At 40.8% G+C, this 24,941-nt stretch overlaps 1 protein-coding gene across 12 annotated transcripts in view; it reads left to right on the top strand.

Annotated features, from left to right (window-relative positions):
- The first annotated feature begins 933 nt into the window (after window positions 1-933).
- BRD1 (bromodomain containing 1) overlaps window positions 934-24,941 on the top strand; it is a 68,067-nt gene continuing 44,059 nt past the window's right edge. The window contains exons 1-5 of one of the 12 annotated variants that reach the window (XM_058420142.1): window positions 934-3,197; window positions 5,226-5,388; window positions 5,871-5,969; window positions 6,950-7,043; window positions 15,487-16,867. In XM_058420142.1, coding sequence (XP_058276125.1) covers window positions 6,986-7,043; window positions 15,487-16,867 — 1,439 coding nt within the window. In that variant the 5' untranslated portion in view covers window positions 934-3,197; window positions 5,226-5,388; window positions 5,871-5,969; window positions 6,950-6,985. Of the gene's footprint in view, window positions 3,198-5,225; window positions 5,389-5,870; window positions 5,970-6,949; window positions 7,044-11,229; window positions 11,348-13,257; window positions 13,345-15,486; window positions 16,868-24,941 lie in introns of those variants that run through there. The other 11 variants (XM_058420141.1, XM_040061303.2, XM_040061304.2 and 8 more) reach the window with 11 other exon arrangements.

Here is a 24,941-nt window from a genome sequence, read left to right as displayed (position 1 = left end):
GTCCCCGGTCCCGGGTTCGCACTCTAAGGAGGGCCGTGGGCTCTCCACGCCAGGGCTGCCTGGGCCATCTTGGGTCGGGATGGCAGTGGCCACATGGTCACCGCTCCCTTCACGGGCCCGGCTCCTGCGGCCCCGCCAGGTGTGCGCGGGCGCCCAGCCCCAGCGGGTCCCGCCGGCCCGGCCCGGCCCGCGCAGGGCACAATGCCGGGGGCGGGGGGGGGGTGGCTCGAGGCGCACTCGGCGGGCTCCCTTCCCCGGGCGGGGGGCGGTGGGGCCCGCCGGGCGGCCCGGGACAGCACCGCACCCCTAGGCACCAGCGACCTCCGTTCACCGGGCCGTCCGCGCCCCCCACGGAGCCCCGCAGACAATAGAGCCGTCACCGCGGGTTTGGTTCCCGGCTTCCTACACTGCCCCGCCGCCACACGCCCCCTCCCCGGCCTAGCGGCGTTGTCCCGCGGGCGTTCCCGGGAGGGACAATGCGCCGCCGGGCCCGGGACTCGAGTCTCCGGCCGCGCAAGGCACCGAGGCCGCTGAGGCCAAGAGCGGCGGTGGCGGGCACGGGAGGGGGAGGGGGTGTCCGGGACCAGATAGCCACAGCGCCCTGCCCGACGCCCTCCCGGTGCCGGAACCGTGCTACTCACCTCCCGGGGCGGCCGCCGCGGGGGAAACCGGAGGTCGCCGCTGCCGCCACCCGGCCGGGCCCGAAGGAGTTAAGAGGAAGGGCCGGGCGGGCCCGTCCCATTCATTACCCGGCGCTTTGTCTCCGCCGCCGCCGCGGCACTGAGCTGCCCCGGCTCGGCCGCCGCGGGCGCGGGGCGCAGGCGCGGGGGGCGGCGCCACGCACGGCGCGCGACATGTCAGCGCGCCGAGCCGCAAAATGGCGGCACCCGGCCGCGATGCTCAGGGGCTGTTGAGTCCTTTCGCATCTGCGTCCCGGCGGTGCCCCAGGCGGGCCGGGGCCCGACTCCAGCCTTCTCCGCAAGGGCGCGGCCGCTGGTTGCTGCACCCCCCTTCGTTCCTGGGGTGGCTGAGGGCGGTGGCTCTGTTGCCTCTAAGGGCGGTGGGCTGGGTTCGGGGCGTTTCCTGCGGTGCTTCAGGCCTGGAGGAACCTCCGAGGCCGCTGCCCGGCCGGCTGCGCTTTCCCCGGGAGGCCGCGGGCGGGCGTCTCGCATTCCTCATAGGCCGGAGGCGGAGGGGCTTTCTTGGGCCGGCTGGAGCGGGCACGGAGACGCTGTTCAGAGCGCGGCCCTCGCCTTGTTAGGAATTTAGCCTCTATTGTTCGTATCCGCAGTTAAACCCACCTTGATGGGTATGCGTGGTCTAACGCACAGCGGGTTTGGTTTTGGGCGCTGTTTTGATGTACTCAGTCTGTCTCGGGAGGGGCCTTTGGCGTGGCGCTCGAGTCTCACCTGATGCCTCCCAGGGAAAGATGTCCAGGGCTGAAGGGAATTCACTGGGCCGCTTCAGGGAAACAGTGTCCAGCTATATGTTTAAGGTTGTGTTCTGGATGAAGCTCCTCTAGTTCTGGTGTTCGGTTGTAGATTGGTGATTGCCTTCTCCAATTGAAGCACTTTAGTTAAGGTCTCCAGCGGGCCGAGTGATCCAGACTTTTCAGGTGGGGTGAGGGTGAAGAACGGTGGTTTGTTGGGTCCTTTTGGTGTATGCCATTTCTCCGGAGAGCTGAGTGAGATATAATCTGCTGTGATTGTGACATTTGTTTTCAAATTCCCTGTGGCAGTTATAGATTTCACTTTCTATGTGTTAATTGTTGGTAGTCATAACTCGGTGCTTACCTTTGGGAGTGAAAACAGGAGAAAAACTTATAAGAGTACTGTAAACAGTGCTGGTTTGGAAACAATGTTAAATTTTAGATTCAGGCAGTGTTTAGAGACACAGTGCTTAAGGAAATACTTTTTGAACTGAGTTATTTTCATCAGTTATTTTTTTTTCCTTTGTAATTTGAACAGATTTTGTAAAGAGTGTTTTGGTTGGATATATGGCAGTATATGAAGAGATCAGTTGATAGCTTTTTAATTTGAAATAGTGGAGCTCTTCAACATTCTGCCATATTAGGTGTATGTTTGTACTTAAGTACTGGTGTGATTTTTCTAAGTGGCTTCTGCCAGTTAACATACAGTAAATGTTCTGTTGCGGTTAATACTTCCATACTTCTTTTAGAAATCTCGTATCAGGTTTGGTTTTTTTTTTTTTTTTTTTTTAGTTCATTCATTACTCAAACTCTCAACAAAATAGTTATAATGCTGTGTGCAGGAAGTCCTTTGTTCCCTATAACTTTTTAATTTACAGTTTCTTTTTACTAGTAGAATTCAACTGTATCAGTGTGCATATATATATCTATACAGACAATATTATATATATCGTGTATATATGTTAGTTACTATAGGTGACTGAGGTCAAGCAACTGAGGCCAAAGTGATTTGAAGTGAAATTACTTGGACTTGCTTGGTTTCCACTGTTACAAAGTGCAGTTGAAGTTTGATCTTGGCTAGATCTGCCAACTAGACACAGTAATAGAGGTGTGAGAGCTTAGTTAAGAAGTCTCTATCACCAGCCTGCTCACAGGAAGTTATGGCAGTGATGATAGCAACAACTGGGATTATTAGTATAGAAATATGTTACCTCATAAAGCGTCTCTCAGAGAGCTACAAAATAGCAACCGTTGGAATGACATAGTTATGCTTATTACAATATGGAAAGATTCAATATCAGAGTATGTGGCTTTGTTAACAGCTGTGTTTTAGAGAGTTTTACAATTCATAGTTGAAAATTTTACACTAAATTAAAAAAGACTGGAAATCAATTTTGCCATTTTTCACTGCACATTGTTCTTTCTGTAATCACGTCTCAGTACCTCTTCATTTTTTCTTACATCCTACTCTAAAAATTTCCTTGAGGGTTACAGCAGTTGAGATTAATTAAAGTTAATTATTTCTTTAAATCATCTTTTAGATGGCTTGAGAACCAATCAGTGATTCTGTATATAATTTACCGGTGTATATCACAGATTGATTGAAATAACTAGTATTTCTCTTGTTGTTTTACAAAAATACACCAGAAACTGAAGAAATCAGGTTTTAAAAATCTGAGCACAGCTGGATCCAGAGCGTCTTCTCACAAACAACCAAGTAATGGGATGAATAAAACACAGAGGTGGCGATCTGGTGACTGGCAAAAGAGTAAGTAACTGCAATGCCTAGAGGAGGCTCCAGACTGCCAGCTTGTGGTGAATGTAGCAGCAGTGGTGTGATGATAGTCTAGGAAAGCGGTTTTCCATAAAGGTTGTAGTCTGAGGTGTAAGAATGTGAAAGAATATAGTTATTTAGGAAGACAGAGAGTTAGGAAAACCTGCAAGGCATCCTGACAGGAAGAACCCAAAACTTCCATTATTTAACTTCAGAAGAGTAATTTTTTTCTTTGATTTTTTTCCTCCATTTATGCATTTTAACCTTGTTATCTGTTTCAGATATTGTGAATAAACATTTTTATTTTCATGGTTAACTGAACCTGACATGAATTAAAAGTGATGTGATATTAAATGAATATAAAAAAGTATTTTCTCAATCCAGTCCCTGGAGCAAGCTGCAAGTATTTGGCTCCCCATTATGTTTTGTAGAATAGCAGAAAGCTAGGAGACCATGCTTCCGAAAAAGTTGTTTGGGTGTCTGGAAAATAGATATTACAGGTTCAGAGAAGAAAGAAACATCATTTATATAGCTGTGAATAGCCATCTCTCTGTCATTCTCAGTAAGTACATTCCTTGAACTTGGGAGGCTATAGCAAGAGCCTAAGACTAGTTGGAAACAAAATTAAATTCTTATACCCCATCTTACTGTGACTGAATTTAAAATATGCCTTAAATACACCTGTTTCAATATTATGTTATTAGCCAAATGTAGATGTTTAGCACTGCAGACAGAGTTTTGTGTTTGTGGTCCCAGGGTCTCTCCAGTTACTGGGCTGTTCTTCCTTATCTAGTTTTATTGCTTCCTTCCTTCCATTTCTTTCCTGGTAGTAAACATGATATTGATACTGCAGTGATAAATTGATATAGTTCTGTCTTTTTGCATTTGTATATATTTGGAAACACTAAACGTTGATAATAACAGTATAGTTAGTAGTATTGATGCTGTTACCTTGTTTTGGCAAAATTGAGCAATTAATATTTATCTCCAAACCTGCTCTGGTAAGCTTATTTTCACTCAAACCTTTGGCTTCACCTCTAGTAAATTCTGCATCAGTGATGCATTTTTTATATGAAGTCATCAAGAGATAATATTTCTTATATAAAGCACAAAGGATTATTTTTTTTGTACACACTGAGGTAATACACTTAATAAAGTTATCTCCTTTCCTCCTTGTATAGAATCCCGCCTCTTCCAGGAACCTCTTTAGGCAATGTCAACTTAATGATCAAAACCTTAAAACATAGGTCAAAAGTATTAAATTTGGATGTCCAATTTAGTATCTATTTGGTATCTGTCACAGGGGTATGACTTCTAAGAACTTGTAGCATAGGAAAGTACTTATATTTAGCATACATACCCATTTATTTCAGTGGGTACTTGTCTCTGCTCATCAAGGTCCAAGGTGTCAAGGTGGATGCTCAGGAAATAAGGAATGAGCAATCACACAGTAGTTAGGAGCAAGCATTCACTGCCAAAACCATGGTGCCCTTGTGCATTTATATTAATTACCTCACTTATTACAACTATTTCATCTCTATCATCCTCACTCTGTAGCACATCAGAGGCGTATGTCACTGATTTTTGACTTGGAGTTGAGCATAAAATAGCATGCTGACAGGATTTACTCATGCTTGCTCTTTATGTAGAGTGAGCATGGTGCTGGAGTATGTCTTTCAGGAGTGGGCAGTTTGAAGTTCCTATTCTAGCATTTTTATTTGGCCAGTGGAGATTTTGTCTATGTTAGGAAGCTATCACTGTCAGAACAGATTGATATATACATGAGTTTGGAAGTTCTATTCATTAGACAGCATCAGGCCTTGGCTGAGGCAGTAGCAAGTTTGGGACAACAAAGTCATGCAGGGCTCATTACTACTTGTTAAATGATACCCACAAATTGGGTTTCTCTGAACAGAGAAAGCTACAGGCCATGTCAGTTGCTCTTGGTGGTTCAGGGTTTTTTGTGGATGTTATGTGTTGTCTTACTTCTGACTTATATTTCATTTTATTTTTTCTTCCCAGATTTTGATGTCACCTTTTTGTAGTCCTTCCCCATATAAACAAGGAGGCAAGATTTTAATTCTGAATGAGCCCATCTATTTTTGGATTTCTTCTGTGACAAATGACTAGGGATTGTAAGTCAAACTTCCTCTATTGCAAACCATCTTAATCATCTGCAGACCAGGTTTGTCCTCTAGAATGAATGAGGAAGAGATAGTAAAGTAATTAAGACTGGATTTGGGTCTCATTGCTAATTGCATTTTAACTTAATTACACTAAGGCTGAAGTATTAACTCATTGTAAACATTGGAGATTATTTCTTAGAAACATATGTTTGTGAGTATGTTTGGGCTAACTAGGAAAAGAACTTCCCTCAGAGCTTATATCTCATTTTGTATTATATTTGCAAGTTTTTAAACTGACACCAGAGGAATTGAGAATAAGGAAATCACTCTTAAGGGTTTCAATAAATAAAATAAACTTTATGTATAATTAAACTTTATGAAGGCAGTGAGCAACTTGTCTTTGCTTGGATGAATGCTGTGTGGAGAATCCTTTCCAGTGTAGAGGAAAGGAACAGGAAGTAGAAAAGGAAGATAACAATGTATTTGCATAATATTGTTTACATGGGTTAATGCTATCTTAAGAAGTTACTTCATTTATCAGAAACTCAGGTATCTTCTGAAATCCAAACCTGATCAGGAGAACAACCACAGAAACGAAAAGAAATTGTATTTGTCAAAAATCATTGTGTACCAGATGCAGGTATGGAGCATACTTTGTTCTCCCTTTGCTATGACTGCATTTGGCAAACTATTCAGTTCAAATAAGTCTTTTTTTTTTTTTGGTTAACTTTCTATGAAATCTGTCTCATATCTGCTACTGAGGTTACCTCCATGAGTCTTGCAAAAAAAGAGGTCAAAATCCAGTGTAGTTTGTTTAGACACGTCGTTTTGTAATTCTTGGCTGGGCAAGTATGATATTTGTAGAACTTCTTGCATAGCAATTACTGTTTCAGGTTTTTTTATTCCTGCCAATTACTGCTGATGTTCTGTCTTTGCCCATAACTTGGGTCAGTTAGTTATGCTGTGTGAATTGACAGAGGGTCCAATTCTACACGTGCAGCTGCTTTTGTTAGCTAAACTAATGATGGCTAATAACTGAGGATGCTGAAGGGGCATTCTCAAATCCTAGGTTTACTTTACTGCTGCTCTCTTGTGCTAGTAATCATTTTCATCTGATCATTCAAGGAGGCACTCCTGGAAGCTAAACAGATAATTGGTGACTTGTTCATGAAAGGGTTGTTCTGATGGCAGTTATGCTGTAGCAGGCTTCCCACAAAGACCTTTATAGGGGGAGTTACTATGCAGAACATAATAAAAGTGCCAAACTGTAAACACTTGGAACTGAATAATTAATACCAAAGAGACAATGGCAGGAGAAAAGATGAATATTGTTCTCTTGATTATGTCTCTGTCTACTCTTCTGGAATCAGCAATATCATTATACATTCAGAGTGCCAATAACTCTTTTCCAAGGTTTGTTCTTGATAAAATAGTCTCTAAAATAGTAGATGATAGTTTTGCTGTTTGGCAGACCTACAGGTCAGTACATGGGCAGGCTCTGTGCTTATGCTCCAGCATGTCATAATTCGGGTAATTTTTTGTTTAGTATTACTGAAGCATAGTTTACATATTTTTTTCATGTATATCCTAATTGTGAAGTTTGGTTTTGTATCTTCGCAGTGTCCAGAGGAGTGAGCTCAAGCCTCACCTTCCACCATGCAACAGTTAAGAGCACATATTGTAGAGACCATCTTAAAACTGCAAAATCCTAAAGGTACATGATGTTAAAGGATTCAAGGTAGTGGATAAGTAAAGCAGGCAGTAGGTTTCCCTGTCAGTTGTGTGTCTCAGCAAAGTACTTGGTGTATCTCTCTGTCAGCAAGTGACAGGATACATACCTCTTCTTGCAGTAGGTGTCCTCAAGCAGTAATTCCAACAAATGCTTAAATGGAAATGGGGTGAGGGCCTTTGCATAGCAGCTTTACTACTTGAAGACCACTCTGTCAAATGATCTTCAAGCTCATCTATAGATAACATTCCATAGGAATGCTTAGCAAATTCCTTAGCAAGCATCCTGATCTAGCATGACTTCTGGTGCAGCTCTGATGATGAAAGGTCTCTGGATCCATAAAAGGCACTGACACAGCTCCTAGTCTGTTTTTAAACTTGTGTTTTGGTGAAGACTGTTCATTTGGATCGACATGAACTGTTCTGAAGGGTCAGACTAAAGGGTCTTAGCAATTTATAAACAAAGAACCACTTTGGCTGTGAGAATGAGATGCAGGAGGTAGGAGTTACTGAGGCTGTAAGAAACAAAAATTCCTTGATTCCATAGCAGTTGGTGAACGTTATGTACACCAATATTATTTCATTTTTACTCCCTCTTTTGTCATAGTACAGCGAAAACTTCCAGATCAGATGAGTAAAAAGGAAAATCCAGATAATTCTTCCTAGCTAGAGAACAAGGAATATATTCAGTAAGAAAATAGGAGTAAAATGGACCAACACTTCTCTTATATATGTGAAGCCAAAATTTTGATCTTCATTCTGGGATGGTCATCTAGGACTTTGGACCATACATCCCACTCAGTCTAGTATGAGATACCAGTATTTCTGACAAGGTATCAATGATCAATAGGAGATGGATCAGTGACATGCATTTTTATGTAAATACAAATATTTGCGAAGATCACCCAAAAGATGCAGTGATCCTTCACCACCACATAATGGAATGAAAATAAACAGCTGAAATTTTGTAAGCACACTGCTGTAATATGTCTGTTGATAGGGTTACAGCATCTTTTCCACAGTGAATGCTGTTCTGGCTTCTGTAAGGTTTGGGAACAACCTTTCTTCTGTGAACTTGCAAAGTCATGCCCACGAGTATTCTACCAGTGCCACATACAATGACTGAAGTAATGTGAGATCTAAAAACATTCCCATGTAGGATGAGAGGACCATGGTAATGTTGTATCTCAAATGAGTGTGAAGGTGTAAATTGTATAATGGAGAAGCCAAACTTCAAAGCCACTGGTGATACATTACCTTGAGGCATCATACAGAAGTATCTCATGCAAGGTTAGGCAGATTTGTCATCATGATAGGAAGAAGACCCACACATGTATGTTGTGCCAGTTCAAAACCTTTCTAGAAATTCAGATTCTTCCAGGTTCTAAGGTAGGTGTGGAGTGAGTTCCAATTCTTTCTTGTCCCTTCCCCAGCCCACTGTCCAGGCCAGGAGAGGGATACAAAGTTGCATCCAAAGTATTGGTCTGTACCCCTGCCAGTATTTAGTGCTGCAGTGAGTCTTGAGTTGACTTTTATTAATCTGCAAAACAAAGGTGATACACTTTAGAAACATAGAAATATATCTCATTAAGTTTGATTCTACCAGAAAATAGAGGAGGATGCCGAGACAGATAAATAGCGATTTTGTTTCTTTACATGATCTTTCTTGTGGTGATTCTGTTGAGAATTTGATAACTAGTGGAGGTGAAATCTGGTAGGCAGAAGATCCTCCTTCTGTCAAGTTTTCCATGCAGAGTGAGTCAGCATTGGCAACTTGGTTAACATTTTGATGCTGCCAGGTAGGGGGTAAGGATTCCAAGGGACTGGAACTGAAGCCCTTTGCACGTGTTGAACTGGTGTGAAAAAAGGTAGCGAGGGTTCTGTTGCCATCAAACTATGGATCCGAGGGCTTCTTATTTTTGGCTTGAAATTGAACTGTATGCTAGTAAAATTGTATTGTTTTGAGTAACCACGTCTCACTTGTGAGGTGGAAAAGACAAAGGTAACAGATCTTTGAGGTTATAGGGACATGTGCTGAGGACTGCACAGAAGCCCCTGACAATATTACATACTGTTCTATTTTGAAATACTAATGTACTAATGGGCTAATGTACTAATATACTTAAAATGGAGAGGTTGAACATCCTGCTCTGGTAGCCTGTCATAAGGTCAATGAGAAATTATTTCAAAGTCTAAGACTCCGCATATAGAGCTCTTTGTTGAGTCTGTCCTGGTCTTTGTGCTGTTGTTCTGAAATACCATGGAAGGAATGACATGAGTTCTGTGTCCTAGCCTGGGTGATCCAGAGCAAAAACTGCACATATCACCTTCTTACTGAGACCAATTGAGAGAATCTAGAAGCATGAGTTTAAATTACAGGAAAGTGGTCAAATGGTTCAAATACCAATAAGGAATACCACATTATCAAAGGGATGTCCAGAGACTATGGAATGCTATAGTCCACCTGACCAAAAAAAAAAAAAAAAAGAAACTGGAAAAAACCCAGACTTGCTGTGTGTTAGAGATATTAGAATGTGGACACCATCAAAGTTTCTGTGGAAAATTTGTCTCCCCTTAAGAAGTATTTGTACAGCTGCATAGCAGATACGCATATGAATTATCACCTAAAAGATAAACCAACATATTTCCGTATCATAATATTATTAGGTGTTTGACATTATTTCTATTAATTTTTATACTCTGCACACTAATTTACATTGATGTACTATGGTGCTCTCTCAGGATCACTAAAACAATTTAACTGGAGAGTAGTTCCTCATAGGCAAGTACACAAATGGCCTCCATATTTCGTACAAACTTTCTTATATTGGAAGTTGAAGGTATTTTGTCTTTCTGAGCCTAAGGATTTATCACCTACACTGAGCGGACTGCACAAGTGTTAGCTGCTTTAATAGCTTTTGTTTTGTTCAGAGATCAATGTGCTAAATGGTCCCTGATGAGGAAAAAATAATTTGGAAAGTACTTTTCCTATTCTACAAGATTTCCATAGCCTAGTTGCTTAAACTCTCTGGACCTTAATTAGCTTTCTACAAGTAATAACAGGTGTATCTATTTCTAACTCTCTAGTCATATAGTTGTTGTAGGACCAACTGGCTTTTGAGGCAAGAAGCCATCTGACCGCTGGGGAAAACATAAAAATGAATTGGTGAGTTGTTTTGCAGCAATTTAGCTGAGTGGATGCTAAATACTGATGGGTAAAGAGAATCACACCTACTCTCAATCACTTGCTTTTTACTATATTCAGGACTCTTTCTGGATGATCGGCAAAGGCAAGTGTTTGAGTTAGGCTGGGCCATCTAAACATTGTTTTTTAAGGATGTGGGTGCAGCTGCCTTGCAGAAATGTGTTGCAGTAGAATCCTCCAGTTCTCGAATATGGCTGCAATGGCTGTCTAAAAATAATACCTAACAAAGTGTGTCCTTTGCAGGGGAAGCCAGAAATAACCTTCTTTTTCTCTCTCAAAATGTAAGGCTATTATCAGTTAGCAGCAGTTTGACCCAGAGACCACGAAAGAGCTGACTTTCAAGCACATTTTCTACGTAGGGAATCTTGAGCTTGGACTTCCCCCCCAAAAGAGAATAAATACCACTCGCTTCAACTTTTGAGCATCGGTTTTGTAACGAGCCGCGTCCCGCCTCCATCTGTTCCTCCATCCGGCCCCCGCGCTGGGCCGTTGGAATGTTCTACCAGGGACGCGCGGCGGGCTCGGGTTCGGGCTCGGGCTCGGCCGGTCCGGGCGGGAGCGCGGCGGTCGCGGGGCCACGGCGTTCCCGCCCCGAGCGCCGCCGGTGCTGGCCCCGGGCGCGGGGAGCGGCGGTGCGCAGGCCCCGCCCCGCGGCGGCGGCAGCGCCGGGGCTGGGCGGTGCCTGGCGCCCTCACGTCCCTTCCCTCGCTCGCTCCCTCCCTCCCCGCCCGCCTCTCCTCCTCCCCCCCGTCGGCGCAGCGCTGTGGTGAAGCCGCATTGTTTGTGCCGCGGGGGGAGGGGAGCCGCTCAGCCCCGGGAGCCGAGCGCCGAGCCCGCAGCCGGACGGCGACGCGCACCGCGCCTCACGAATGCGCCGCGCCCGGCGGCAGCAGCAGCCCCGCACCCAGCGCCGGGTGACCGCCGCGGGCAGCGCGGCCCTCGTAGCGCCCGCTCGCCCGCCCGCGGCTGCCGGTCGCGGGGCCAGGCGGCAGCACCGGCGGGGCCTCCGCCATTAACCCGGCCGAGCGTCGGCCGCAGCGGCGGAGCGGGAGGTCTGTCAGCCGCTCCTCGGCGGCTCCCACAGCGTGAGTACGGCCGGGTGGGCGGCGGGGGCCGGCGGGCGGGGGCTGCGGGGCCGGGAGCCGGCGTATCCCGCCGCAGCGGGACGGGAGAGCGGCATGGGGGAAAGAGCAGGGCGCACTGGGCACGGCAGCCTGCGGTGGGGGGCAGCGGCGGGCGAGCGGGGAGGTGAGGCGAGCGCGGCGGTCTGGGGGAGGGAGGGAGGGCGCCGCTGGAGCTGTTTTGTCAGCCGCCATATTTGTGGGCCGAGTATTTTCGCGGCGGGGAGGGAGTGACTGTTGGGAAGGGCTGGAGATGATGGGCCCGGGCAGGAACCATCCTGCCGGGGGCCGGGAGGGGGGAGCGCCGCGCCGGGCAGGAACCATCGGCGGGAGGGGAGGGAGTGCGTTGGAGGCTCCCTGGGCGTGGGCAGGAAGTGTCGGCGCGGCACCGGCGAGGGCGGGCCCGGGGGCGTGGGCAGCCGCGCGCGGGAGGCAGGATTTCGGGATGGCTGCGGGATGTGGCGGCATGCGGGATGTGGCGTCGGCGGGCTTTTTCCGCCGGGCCGGGAGAGAGCGGCTCTGGTGGTCCCGCGTGGCTTGGCCGTGCCCGCGGACGTTCGCTGGGCTCCGTCAGCTCCCGCTCTGGGCCGTGCTCCATTGAATCGCTCCTGCTACGCGGCTGAAGCGGCGGGTGGTGTCCGCCCCGTGTGCTAGTAAGCACTGTTTGCTTACCGTCCCTCATTGTCTAGGACTAAAGAGCGTTTCTCTGTCTTTTTTAAATGATCTACATGAAAGTGCCATTGAGAATGGAGTTCCCTAGTCCATTGAGCAGGGTATCCTGGAAGCAAAGACAGTCTATTTGAAGAGGAGGAAGGTAACTAGGGCAGAGATTGTAATTTAGGAGTATATGGTACTGTACTTTTCGTGTTGGTTTTAGCTATCCCTTACCTAGATAAATAGCTTTCTTTTTTATTTTCCCTCTCATACTGTGTATTTCACAAAAACAGTTGTCTCTGTGTACTGTTATGGTGAGGAAAAAGTCTGTTGGTGATTTTCTTCCCAAGCAGCTGATGCAATTCTAGGAGATGAGAGCTGTGAATAACTTCCCTGGTTTATATCCCGCAGTCTTTGAAGGCAGTACAGTGCTAACAGAGGTGCACTAAAATAATTTTGTGTGCGGTTAGTGCAGTATCTTTGTCTTAGTTTACTCTTCAAATTTAGGTCTTGGTCTTCATTCCTGTCGATCTACAGGATACTGGGAAAGTGGTGTGGGGGAAGAGAGAAATGCTAGCGAATATTTGCCTAGGAAAAGCAAACCATTGTAGGTCATGAATTTGCTATGCAGAACTCTGGTCTTCATATGGAGTATTTGTAGAACCTTTGCAAACAGAAGAATTTTGGAGAAACAAAACACTGCTTTGGCCTGTGGGACATATAAGTTACTCAGGTGAAGTTTGCATGAAATTTGGCCTAAATACTACCAGTTTCATTTCTGTGAGCATTACATTGTATTTGTAGGGTATCCATTCTGTGTTTGGGACTCTTAACTTCCTGTGTAAGTCAGCTGTAGTCACTGTTGAGTATCACAGTATAGTTAGATGTTAGCTCAGTCATTTTTTTTATCACTCTGGTTCGTACAGTTCATTTGACTTTTGCAACAGCTGTCCTAAATCTTTAAGCAAGATGAAAGATCTTGTGCTTTTGAGTGTTTTATTCCTAATTTTAATGCCTGCCTGAAGCCATGCTTGAGAGTCTTGGGAACAGAGAGGAGTGGAGAGCTGGGAAACATAGCATTAATGTGTTTTTCTGTGGTACTGGGATAAGGTAGTGTGGACAAGTTACACATGTTTTTGATTTCTGAAGGTCACTTCTCATCCTTCCCTCTGTATTTTTTCCAAAGCAGTCTCTGTCCTCAGGAGCCACTACAAACAGATACAGAACCAACTAAAATGTAGGAAGGGGCATTAAAAATACCAAAACAGACTTTTACCTCTCGAAGAATTAAAATACAATTACATGAGGTAAACATGCCATAAACTGTGTTTCTTGATTGATGAGTAAATTGAGTTTTTTCTGATCTGTAATAAGTTGCTGTACATTGACTCATCAGTGTGTTTTAGCTGAAGAATCTGTCATTACTTGTTCGCAACAACAGCATTCAGGGCCGTTGTATTACCTTTGGGTCTCTTGAGTTACAAAATCTGTATTGAAACAGGGAACTAACTTTTAATTTTGGTTAAATTACTGGTATGTTTATGGTTTTAGCTGTTGGACCTTCTTTGGCAGTATTAGTTGTTTAAACTGTTCTCTGCAGTTAAGAAACTAGTATGTTTGAATCCTGTGTTGTTTTACAGAACTTTATTATTAAATCCTTCTTCCAAAGTTGTTTGAAGATGTGGAACCTTTTATATTCTTCTGTTGTTTATAATGAGCAGATCAGAGATCCATCATGATTAAACACTGTTGTCTGGCTGTATGGTATAGAAACTATTAATAAGGGTTAAGAATCAGTTGTATAAAAGTCAGATCTATGAGAAGCACAATTTTTGCATGAATAATAAATAGATTATGAAAGCAGAGTCCGTTTGTGAGAGCAGACAGATTTGAGCTTTTCGGGAGCTAGTCTTAGGGTTAGTTGCTTAAGTGATCTAGTCTTCCTGTCAAAAGGAGCTCCTTCGGTACTTTGAGGCCTTTAGAAACTGGCATCATAGACTTAAGCAAAAGGCAGGCAGCATGGAGTAGTAGTTCATGTAGTTGTTCAGTGTTTGCTGTTTTCTTCCCAATATAATATACTGGTCTTTCACAGTAGCTGTGTTTTGATTTCTCTATTTCTCTGCTGTTTTGCATGCTGACAGTAGTTGTGTTATATTGGGCAGTCCTGACTCAAAATGCAAACTTGAAATGGTGAGGCCCTAATAATACTTTAGGCAGTGATTAAAGATCAGGGGGGTTTTATGTAGCTGAGGTTGAATGATGCTATTTATTAATGATTTATTGGGAGGAAGGAAGGAGTGGAATAGAATTTTAAACTTGACAATTTCAGTCAGGTTTGTAATATTTTCAACCCTTATAGGAGAAAAACCCCGCCCAGTGCGAAGATGTCAAAAGGCATGAGTATGTATGGAAGTTTTTAACTTAAAAATTTTGTGACCAAAATATGTGCTAGTCATGGGGCTTTGGAGTGCCTCTTTTTTCTCTTTGGGGGAGAGAAAGCTTTTTATATGGTATGTGATCTTTTTGCAGTAGGTTGTATACATAAAAATTGCTTTAAAGAGCTTGAGACTGGATTTATAAACAGGGAGATTTTTATCTATCAGCAGTTGGTTTGAGAACAGCTCCTGAAAAATCTGTTGAAGGAGAAGGGTGTGTGTACATGCATACTTAAAAGTAGGGAACATGTTTTGGCCCTAAGTCAAATTTGCTTTACAGGTGGAATATTTACTAGTTGCAGTCTATACTGCACCATATTGGGCACTGTGAATTCTGTCATGTTCTTGTCATGTTGTGAAGAATAATGGGCTCACTAAGGATTGAGGAAAGTAAAAAAAGTATAGGGCTGTCAAACTGCCCACTTGCCAAATGTGGAAGTATGTGTGCTTTTCTAGCTTTTAAATATAGCTACAGTAATTGAGTTGATAATGTGAGTGTTTGAAATTGCACTGGAAAAATTTCAGAGAAAACTTGTTTTTCTTTCACTGTTCCATTAGTTCTTTTGAAAAGAGGTCTAGAGGACATAATCTGTAGCTGTTGCAAAAATTTTCAAGCTGCAGGTACTCCTAAGGTGTTAAGAAGTATTGTATTAAAGGTTTTCTTATAAGGTAACAAATGTATTTTTATCTGTGACACTTCTGAAATGTTTTTGTTCTCATGCAGTGGTCTTGCCAACAGTCCTTCTAGAGGACTTCGAGCAAGGATTTTGTATAGCTGTGTTTACTCAGGGAAGCTGTTATTTAGAAGCTCTATTGATCTTTAGGTTAAACTTGTACGAAGCTGAGTCCTGTTGAGTAAGAGTGACAGGCTTTTGGTTTTGTTTACTTTTAGTTAAATGTATGCATAGGGGGCTGTAGAACGGAAGGGGTTTTTTTTCTTAGTGCAGTAAAACTACTAATATTTTATATATGATTGTTTGGAGTTCACAGTATTAACAGTTGCTCTAATTTTAGGTAAACATTACCAAATGAGGAGAAAAGGAAGATGCCATCGAGTATCGGCAGCAAGGCATTCTTCTTCCCCATGCAGTATTAAGCACTCCCCGACACGAGAAACCTTGACATATGCTCAAGCTCAAAGGATGGTTGAAATAGAAATTGAAGGTCGCCTGCACAGGATCAGTATATTTGATCCTTTAGAAATTATATTAGAAGATGATCTTACTGCACAGGAAATGAGTGAATGCAACAGCAATAAAGAAAATAGTGAAAGACCACCAGTTTGTCTAAGAAGCAAACGCCATAAAAATAACAAAGTGAAAAAGAAAAATGAGGCTCTTCCGAGCTCACATGGTATACCTGCTACAACAGCTCCTCTTCCAGAACCAAAAGTACGGATTGTTGAATACAGTCCTCCTTCAGCTCCTCGGAGACCTCCAGTTTATTACAAATTCATTGAGAAGTCAGCAGAAGAACTTGATAACGAAGTTGAGTATGACATGGATGAAGAAGATTATGCGTGGTTAGAATTGATAAATGATAAGCGGAAAAGTGATGGAGTGTCAGTTGTTTCACAAAATATGTTTGAATTCCTTATGGATAGGTTTGAAAAAGAGTCTTATTGTGAGAACCAAAAACAGGGTGATCATCAGTCTTTAATTGATGAAGATGCAGTGTGTTGTATATGCATGGATGGTGAATGTCAGAACAGCAATGTGATCCTGTTTTGTGATATGTGTAATTTAGCAGTACATCAGGAATGCTATGGGGTGCCATATATACCTGAGGGCCAGTGGCTCTGCAGACACTGTTTGCAGTCCCGCTCTCGGCCTGTAGACTGTGTGCTGTGCCCAAACAAGGGAGGTGCCTTTAAAAAGACAGATGATGATCGTTGGGGACACGTGGTGTGTGCTCTGTGGATTCCAGAAGTTGGATTTGCCAATACGGTTTTTATTGAGCCAATTGATGGTGTCAGGAACATTCCCCCAGCCAGATGGAAGTTAACATGCTACCTCTGTAAACAGAAAGGTGTTGGTGCCTGCATTCAGTGCCACAAAGCAAACTGCTATACTGCATTCCATGTGACGTGTGCTCAAAAGGCTGGTCTATATATGAAAATGGAACCTGTGAAAGAACTAACTGGCAGTGGAACAACGTTCTCTGTGAAAAAAACTGCCTATTGCGATGTACATACTCCACCAGGTTGCACACGGAGACCGCTCAATATTTATGGAGAAGCTGAAATCAAAAACGGTGTTTGTAGAAAGGAGGGATCAGTCAGAACTGCTAGGTCTACATCAAAAATCAGAAAAAAGACAAAAAAAGCCAAGAAAACAGTGGTTGAACCCTGTACAGTTATGCCAACAGTATCTGCTCCTTATATCCCCCCCCAGAGGTAAGCAAACCATAAAAATGTGAGAAACCTTTATCTATTTAATTTTTAGATGCCACATTTTTTGTACATTTTTTACGTGCTTTCTTTAAAGGCCTTTTTCTTCAGAATTACTGTTAATTACGTACATTGCACTTCTGTGAAGTTGCATTAAAAATACAGTAATTTCCTCAGAGAAATTAAGTGATCAAGTGATCTGGCTCGTCCTCAGAGTATTTGATTGTGTTTTTTTTTTTTTTTTTTTTTTTTTTTTGTCAGACTAAGTTAGGTTCACTTGTCTTTCGCTGTGCTTCTAAGAATTAACTGCTGAGTCTGGAATAGTAGATGCATTTGATCTTCATATTAAAGAGAAAATACTAAGCTCAAACCTAACTTTATTTGTAATTTTGGATTCTGCGCTTCTTTTTCTAATTTTAAGAGATCCAGAATGACAATTACAATTGTGTATGTAAGTTTTGAAACATGTTCATCTCAAATAAATTAAGAATAAACTTGTAGTGTAAGATCTATGTAAGTTTTACAAAAAAACCTTCAAGGAAGTGTTGTCTTTGTGCAGAAGAGTAACTTCTCTGGAGGTGTTTCTGAATTTTTTGTTTGTATGTTTACAATGCCAATATATTTGTTTACCCCTTGAATTAAATTCTTACTAATTTGAGAGCAGTAGTTTGGCTAGTTGCTCAAACAGGCACCAGTTCTGTGTTCAGGCTCATTTCCTGTACTGTGACTGGACTCTAAATGCGCAGAAGTGAGTGCTTCTAAAATAATATGATGCCTTTTAAATAGCTGACTCTCAAGTCTCAGGTAGTGAGCAATTAAAGCTGGTTAAATTACTCTAAATAAATACATGTTTAGAGACTGCAATTCTTTCCTGTAATAATTTTTGTTAATGTAAGAAGCCACTCATTGACTGACTTTGATAAACAGCCTTCAGCTCCCATGTGGTGTTTACAAACATCTGATTGATTGCTCTGTTGTCTGTTAGGATTGGCTTGGTAAAATGGTATTTTTGTTTAGTGATGCACTACAGAAAAACTTTAGTTGACAGTAGGCAACTAATACTGCTATTTAAACAGGAACTACTGTTCACAGAAGGGGGGAAGTTGGTGTAAGATAATTTGACTTTGTCTTAATTAGGACAGTGCTAACTGGTAGTGTAGTGTGTTTTTGTTTTGCCTTTTTAAAGACAGTGTAACAAAGAATATGAACTAAGAGTTGAGGATTAGAAATTATGTTCTCAGTTGTGCCTCTGAGAGTTCATTTCATTGGCAACTTTAAAAAAAGCCAGACTCTAAAAAGATGTTATCGTCTGATGGCTTTTTTTAAGAAAGTCATTAGATACCAGGAGCAAAAATACAAAGACATTTTCTTCTTCCTTTTTTTTCACATTAATGATTGAATTTCTTTTCAAGATTGCAAGGAAATTCAGCTTCCCTTTGTATTTCTAGAAACAAGTAGAGTTTCTATATACTGTATGTCGTAAGTGTAAAAAATGTACACAGTTTAAAGGTTTTTTAAAGTTGAGCTTTATTATAAATTGCTTGTCTTTGGCTGAGGGAGACCCTTCCTTAAGTACTCTTTGTATTGTGAACGTGTTAAGTCCTACAAAACTGATCCCCGTATTAAAAGTGAAACAGGAATGGTCTTATTAAAAGGAAAAGTGATTACGCTGCAGACCCAAATCTCTAGTTTTAGAACCAGTTTTCTAGTTTTCTTTGGCTGTACTTCAATTTTTTTTCTGTTTAGGAAACACTCTTGATTTTCTGTATGAATTAAGTACATACCCATAAAGTATCAAAAAATTATTTGGATCATTTCACAGTAGTCTTCATTTAAATTATTCTTTTTCTCTAATCTTTTTTTTTTTTTTTTAATACTCTTTTTTTCCCTTGGAGCTGAAGCATGATTTTTTAGAGGTCTTGAGGAAGAGCAATTAAGCTATTTAAGTGACTAGTGAATAAATATATATATTCAGTGTTTAAACACTAGTGCTTTTTTACCTGAAGAATTTGTTTTTGATATGTTTTCAACATCTCTGGTAATTGAAGCACACGTAGAGATGCTTGGTTTGGATTGCTTTCTTAATACCTAGACTGTACGTCTCTTCGGCATATTGCTGGCTCTTCAGAGTTGGTAGTTGGAAGAGTGTACAAATATGAACATCATAGTGAGGAGTAAAGTAAGTGCTGGATGCAGCCCCTGAGTACATCTGGTGAAACCTGAGGAGAAACATACTGCAATTTATGTTCAGTTTGAGGAGAAGGATTTGTATCCTTTTCTGGGTAGTGAGAGTATATGACTAGCTGAGAGTTCTAGTAATTCTGTTTTCCAAAACAACTATCTTAACGCTCAAGATATTAAAAAGACTGAGTGTGGAACAGCATACTTCATAATTTCTACACAACTTTTGTAGCTTATTAATTTCTGGATCAGCTTACCTTAGGTCAGGTTTCTATGCTACTTGAATGACTTTGACCAGAATTTCTTACACAGATGTCATACTTCAAGCTTTTTGTTGTTAAACTATATAGATGGTGTTGTTCTCTGAGTAGTTTATAATCTTAATTATATCACCTTTCATCTTTGAGCTACTGATATAGGGGTGCAGATGAGAAGTTGCTAACCAATGATTGATTTATCTCCATAGGAGATACATGCTTACCTCCCCTGCCTATTTTTTTTTTTTTTTTTCCCTGTAATTTATTTTTAATGCTAGGCCTATATCTGCCCTGTTGCCTGGGTATTTTGGAAAGTCTATACCTAAGTATCTACTTCCAAAGGTGCAGTAGTTCATCTTAGGGCCTTAAGGTGGTTTCAGTTTTCAGTGCTGCCAATGCTGACTTGTAACTTGCTTAGCACTTGCAATAATGTATGGGACTACCAGGAACTCCTATATATGGAGGATGTATGTCAGACCTGGCTACAGAGATGTGTCGTTTGTTTACTAAGAAATTCCATTTTTTGAAATGCAAAACGGTTGGAAGTGGTTGCTTATACTCTACTTTTCATACTCATCAGCTTTTTTGTTTGCCTGTTTTTGGTGGCTTTGCTTGCTTGTTTGATAGTTTTTTTGGTTTTTTGACTGTTTAAAGGTAGAAATGAGCATCATCTAAAAGTTGTGTTTCTGGGAAGTGCCAGAGCAGCTGTGCTGTGTGGGGAGGAGGGTGAGAAAGGACACTCTAAAACTGTCCCACTGTGTGGGAGGGACAGACAGTACCTGCTCCTCTTGGCGAATGCTAGTCAAAAAGTAGCCTCCTGCTGCTACCAGCCAGTTTAGCTGAAGAAAAGAGCAAATTTGTTCCTGAAGTATGGTGTTGCCACTAGGGATGTGTAATGGTTGTATTTTGCTTAGTAGAGAGATTCCACCCCCATCCCCCCAAAAAAAAACCAAAACCAAACAAACAAAAAACCAAAAAGAAAAACAACTAGAAGGATTTTGTTTACACTGCAGGTCCAGAATTTTCAAGTTCGGAAATCCTAACTTTTAGGGTTGGCTTGACAATCTAAATCTAGCTGCTTCTCTCTGTTTGTTGTCTTGCACTAACTCTGCTCTATTTCTTTTGGGTTTTTTTGTTTGTTTGTTTGTTTTTGTTTTTTTAATCTGCTGCTTCTCATCCTTGTCCTTTATAACTGTTAGTTATTCAGCAAGTGGGATAGGTATGTGAAGCAGAATTGTTTCAATATTAGCTGGGAAAACTCTGCAGTTTCTCCTGGTTTTGAGTGCTTGATTCTTTAGTATGAATAGTATTGTTTTGTGTAGTCTCTTGATCTTAGGTGTCAAAAGAGGCATTTAAAACTGCTTACTTGTTAGCCAGTGTCAGTATTCACATTATTTAAAAAATCTGAAACTACAATATTGTAGATACATACTTGGAGGGAAATAGAATATGATACAAAATATTTAATATTCAGTATTTTAAAAGTATACACTGAGATAACAGTGTAATCTGCTTTATTAAAATGCCATCCCTGCAAGTACTGCCCTATTAAATAGGAACTGGCATTAAAAATATATTAATATTTGCTTTCGTCTTTAGTTTCTCTTTCTGCAGACGCAGCATGTTTGTTATACCTGAAATTATGAAAGCATTTGAAATGCAATACTTATATAGACAAAGAATAAGTTTAAAAAGCCCCTCTTTAATTAGAAGTAGGAACGCTGTATGTTGTTACATGAGGTGTGTTGCGTCATTGATATTAAAAGAGAATATAAGATTGTTTTGCAAGTAGGTAAGTGTAGCCAACAACTGAGAGCAAATATTGCTGAGATTCTTACAAAAAGATTTTCAGCTCTTTTTCAGATCAGCATTTGTGCTCCACATTAACTGATTTCTCTTTGTTGATCTTTAGTTTTATTAGGAGGAATACTGTGCCTGGTAGTAAGCTGGGTTTCTGTTACTGTGTCTCAAGGCAGAACCAGTGTTTTCTTTTGGTTTATAATTTACCTGGTTGAGCTATCCTGAACTTTCTTACCAAGTAATTAAATGCAATTTTGTTATTTTAACACAGGAATTTTGATTGTCTCTAAAAGGAAGTATGGACCAGAAAAATAATGAATAAACAGAAAGTGTTGAAATGCAGTATGAGAGGACAGGAAGGTTAACAAAGCCTTTGAGACACTGTTAGTTTGCATTCACAGTAATGCTTCTTATTCATATATGTAGCTTGTGGATTTCTTTGGGGAATTTTTTAGAATGTTTTTTTAGGATATTCTGGGGTTTTTGTCATACATTCAAAAAGTTTTAAGGTAGGGGGTAAGAACATGAAATTTGGCCTAAAATTCAGCATGAACAGTTGAAAAGTACTGCTGGGGCCAACATTGCAAATAACTTGGAATCTGAATAAATTCAAACTAATGTCTGTTGGCTCTTTATCCTTGAATTTACATGTGTGTGTAATTCACAGAGTCATGTGAAAATGCTTATTTTAATTCCAGGGGAGCCTGATGTAGGTATGCCTTGTGACTGTTCCTAATACTTGGATCGTAGAATCATCGAAGTGAAGGGAATGACAGAAATCATGGATTGCTGATGTTTCTTGTCTTGTCACATTGTTTGACTTTGAAGCCTTGCTGTTACATGTAGAAACTACTGCTGATGTCATCCTGATCTCTTTGTTTAAATAAAAAAAGTAATTTTTCCTGAATTAAAAAAAGAGCTACTGTGGTGTTCACTAGTTTTGCCTCAGCGGTATTTTTAAAACGTAAAAGTAACTTTAGAGCAATATTTTGAAGCTAGTCCATCTTGACACTGGTTGGCTCATTAAATAAGGATTAATTAATGTGTTCAAAGAAGTGTAACTTATTTAGTAAATTGTAGAAGTAGATTTTGAGTAAAAATAATACTTTTTTTTCTGTTTATTTTAATTTTACGTGTACAAGGCCAGGAAGCTTAAAACAATGAATATATTACTTCTGTAAGTCATATCATTAGTATTCTATGTGCTTTCTATGGGGTTTTGTTCACAACGATTGTATATGTGATAATGCAGTTACGAAGACCAAGATTTATGTGATTTTGTAGTTCAGAACGTCGGAGTTTCACCAGTTATGTGAACGTCCATTAATTTTTTTTTTTTTTTTTTTTTTTTTTAATGGTGGTGGCAAATAGAGGGTGTTGTGATTTGTGCCATAGCATAACATCTAAAGAATGCATTGTCTGAAGAACTGTCTCCTGGCAGTTCTTTTATCACGTTACAGAGTGCACAAAAAATTAAAACAATAAATACTGAGCTTTCTAATAATTAAGATCAAAATGTGATTTTTCATTAATACATCTGACATGAATTTAGCCTTTTGATATTAGACTTCAAAATCTTGTGTGGTAATTATATATATATATGAACTGGCAGAAGTAAATCTGTGCATATGATTTTTCTGAGAAGAGATTTTTCCAGTGTGATGGGGTGGGGGGGGGTTCATTGTTTGGGTTGGGTTTGGTTTTGGTTTATTTTATTTATTGTTTTGGGTTTTTTCCCTTATCCAAAGTTTAGGAATATTACAAACTAGTTGTTAGAATAGGAAGACGATAACAGAGGATTAACTGAAGTAACAGTGTTTTCTTACCTCTTCAGTTCATTGTTCTACTTTTCCTGTCCAAGCAAAATTTTACAAGCTGCCTGCTCGAATAAAAAAATAGAGTTCACAGTCATGCAAGCAAGACAGAGTGCTTCCTACATGTGCATTCAAAATCAAACACTATTTAAATACCAGTAAATGCTGAATAAAGAATAGGAACCTGGAGAGACTTTCAGGCTTCAGAAGATTTATCAGTAGATTAAATATATACTGTTGCACTCTCAGCCTAGGAGAGGCAAATTCAGTAGCTAGACTTTTGGAACCTAACAGACGAAAAAGAATAAAACCTGCAAAGTAGTTCCAAGTACAAAAGTGTGTATTTGTTGCATGGGGATTCTACAGACTTGTGTTGCAGAGGTTTAAATGAAATCTTTTTCAGTCTTTCCAGGGTTTCGTATGTACTCTGTTAAGCATGTAGCTGACTTTTGCTTGGTATTAAAGGAGTGCTAACCTTTCTCAAAAGGAAATAAAGACATGCAGATGGATTCTGATTTTTACAGTTATTCATTTACCTGTGTTGTCTTTCAAGTTGGTCAAAACAGTTTGAGGGATTTTATAAGTTAATAAGTCATATAGTAACTTTTATCTTTCATTGAGGGGTAGGATAACAAAGTTGTGTTTCTTCACTGTTTAAAAAAAAAAAAAGTGTATTGAAAGACAAGTTTTACAAACTTGAGTAGAGAGAGTCTCATCTGTCCAGGTGGACATTCTGATCTTCAAAACGAGAAGTTTTTGGATATGGAGCTAGGAGGAATAGTTGGTAAAGTTCCAGAATTAATTCCAATTCCCCAAATAAATTCTTTCATAGCTTTTTATTCTAGTTTTATGCTAATTATCTTCCAGTAAGTGTCATTGGAATTACTGTAATTATCATAGGGCAGTCCTGTGTCTTTTCTGCTTCCTACACATCTCAGTATATTTTGTGAAACTTGGCTGAACAGGGCTTGAAAATTCAAGTGTTCCGGAAACACAGTTTACTTTCTTGCAACTTTTTCAATTTTTTTTTTTTTTTCATTTTGTTCTGACAGGTTTTAAAACATAATCTGCAATCTTTGTGTGGGAAAATAAAGGTATTTTATTTGCTTTGTAAAGTGGAATGTAATTTGATTGGTAGAGTGCATTAGCGTAGGTAATGGCACTAAATGAAATTTTACGGAGTATAACACAGCTTTCCTGTATTGTGTGTGCCTTTAGTAGCTCTCTGCTGGATAAAGGACAATGCAAAATAACAAACTGATAAAACTGGAGACTTGGGACAAGTATAGTAATTAAAATACTGGAGTTATTTCCTGTTCAAAAATGGCTTAGTTTTACTGGATATTTGATCTTCCTTTGGATATTTGATTAATACAGATTTTCATATTAAGTTCTTTGTGCTTGAGTTACTCTAGTAAAGTCAAAATCACATACTTGCTCAAGAAAATGTTTTCTCCAGTTTATATTTCAAAAACTTAAGAATCTTGAGGTATTGTAATACTAAAATAATACCTGTGGAATTAAAAAGTGTGTATGGTCTGTGCAGTGGTTAGTAATGATTGATTAAAAAGTGTCTGATTATCTCTCATTGGCTTTCTTAAGTTAAACTGCAACACCGTTGGTTACCAAAACCACTGGTTTCACTTTTCCATGTAACCAGTTGCCATAGTTGCCACTGTGATATGTAACTGAAATTGGGAAAGGAAGGAAGTCATGAGCCTAAGAAGGCAGGTGGGAGATCTGCTAATATCTTAAAAGCACATCTCTTACATCAACAAAATTTATTTTATGCATTTATCTAAAAGGTGAAGAAACAAGGACCGAGTAACTCAGCTCTCTGAATGCATTGACCAGTGCATTAAGTGTATCATCCTTTACAGGGTAGATTATCCATCAGATGTCTCCATGTGAGGAGACTGTAGGTGCTATTTCAAAGGTTCCGTTCAAAAGGGACCTTTGCCTGTTCAAAGACAGCCAGGGAATTGTATGATGATCTCCCCGTTTGTACTGCGTATCAGTGTTTTACAG

The sequence above is a fragment of the Hirundo rustica genome, chromosome 4 (genome assembly GCF_015227805.2).
Source record: "Hirundo rustica isolate bHirRus1 chromosome 4, bHirRus1.pri.v3, whole genome shotgun sequence".
In the NCBI taxonomy this organism is placed as follows: Eukaryota; Metazoa; Chordata; class Aves; order Passeriformes; family Hirundinidae; genus Hirundo; species Hirundo rustica.
The sequence above is the reverse complement of the archived record's forward strand: the minus strand, read 5'-3'. Positions and strand labels throughout refer to the sequence as shown.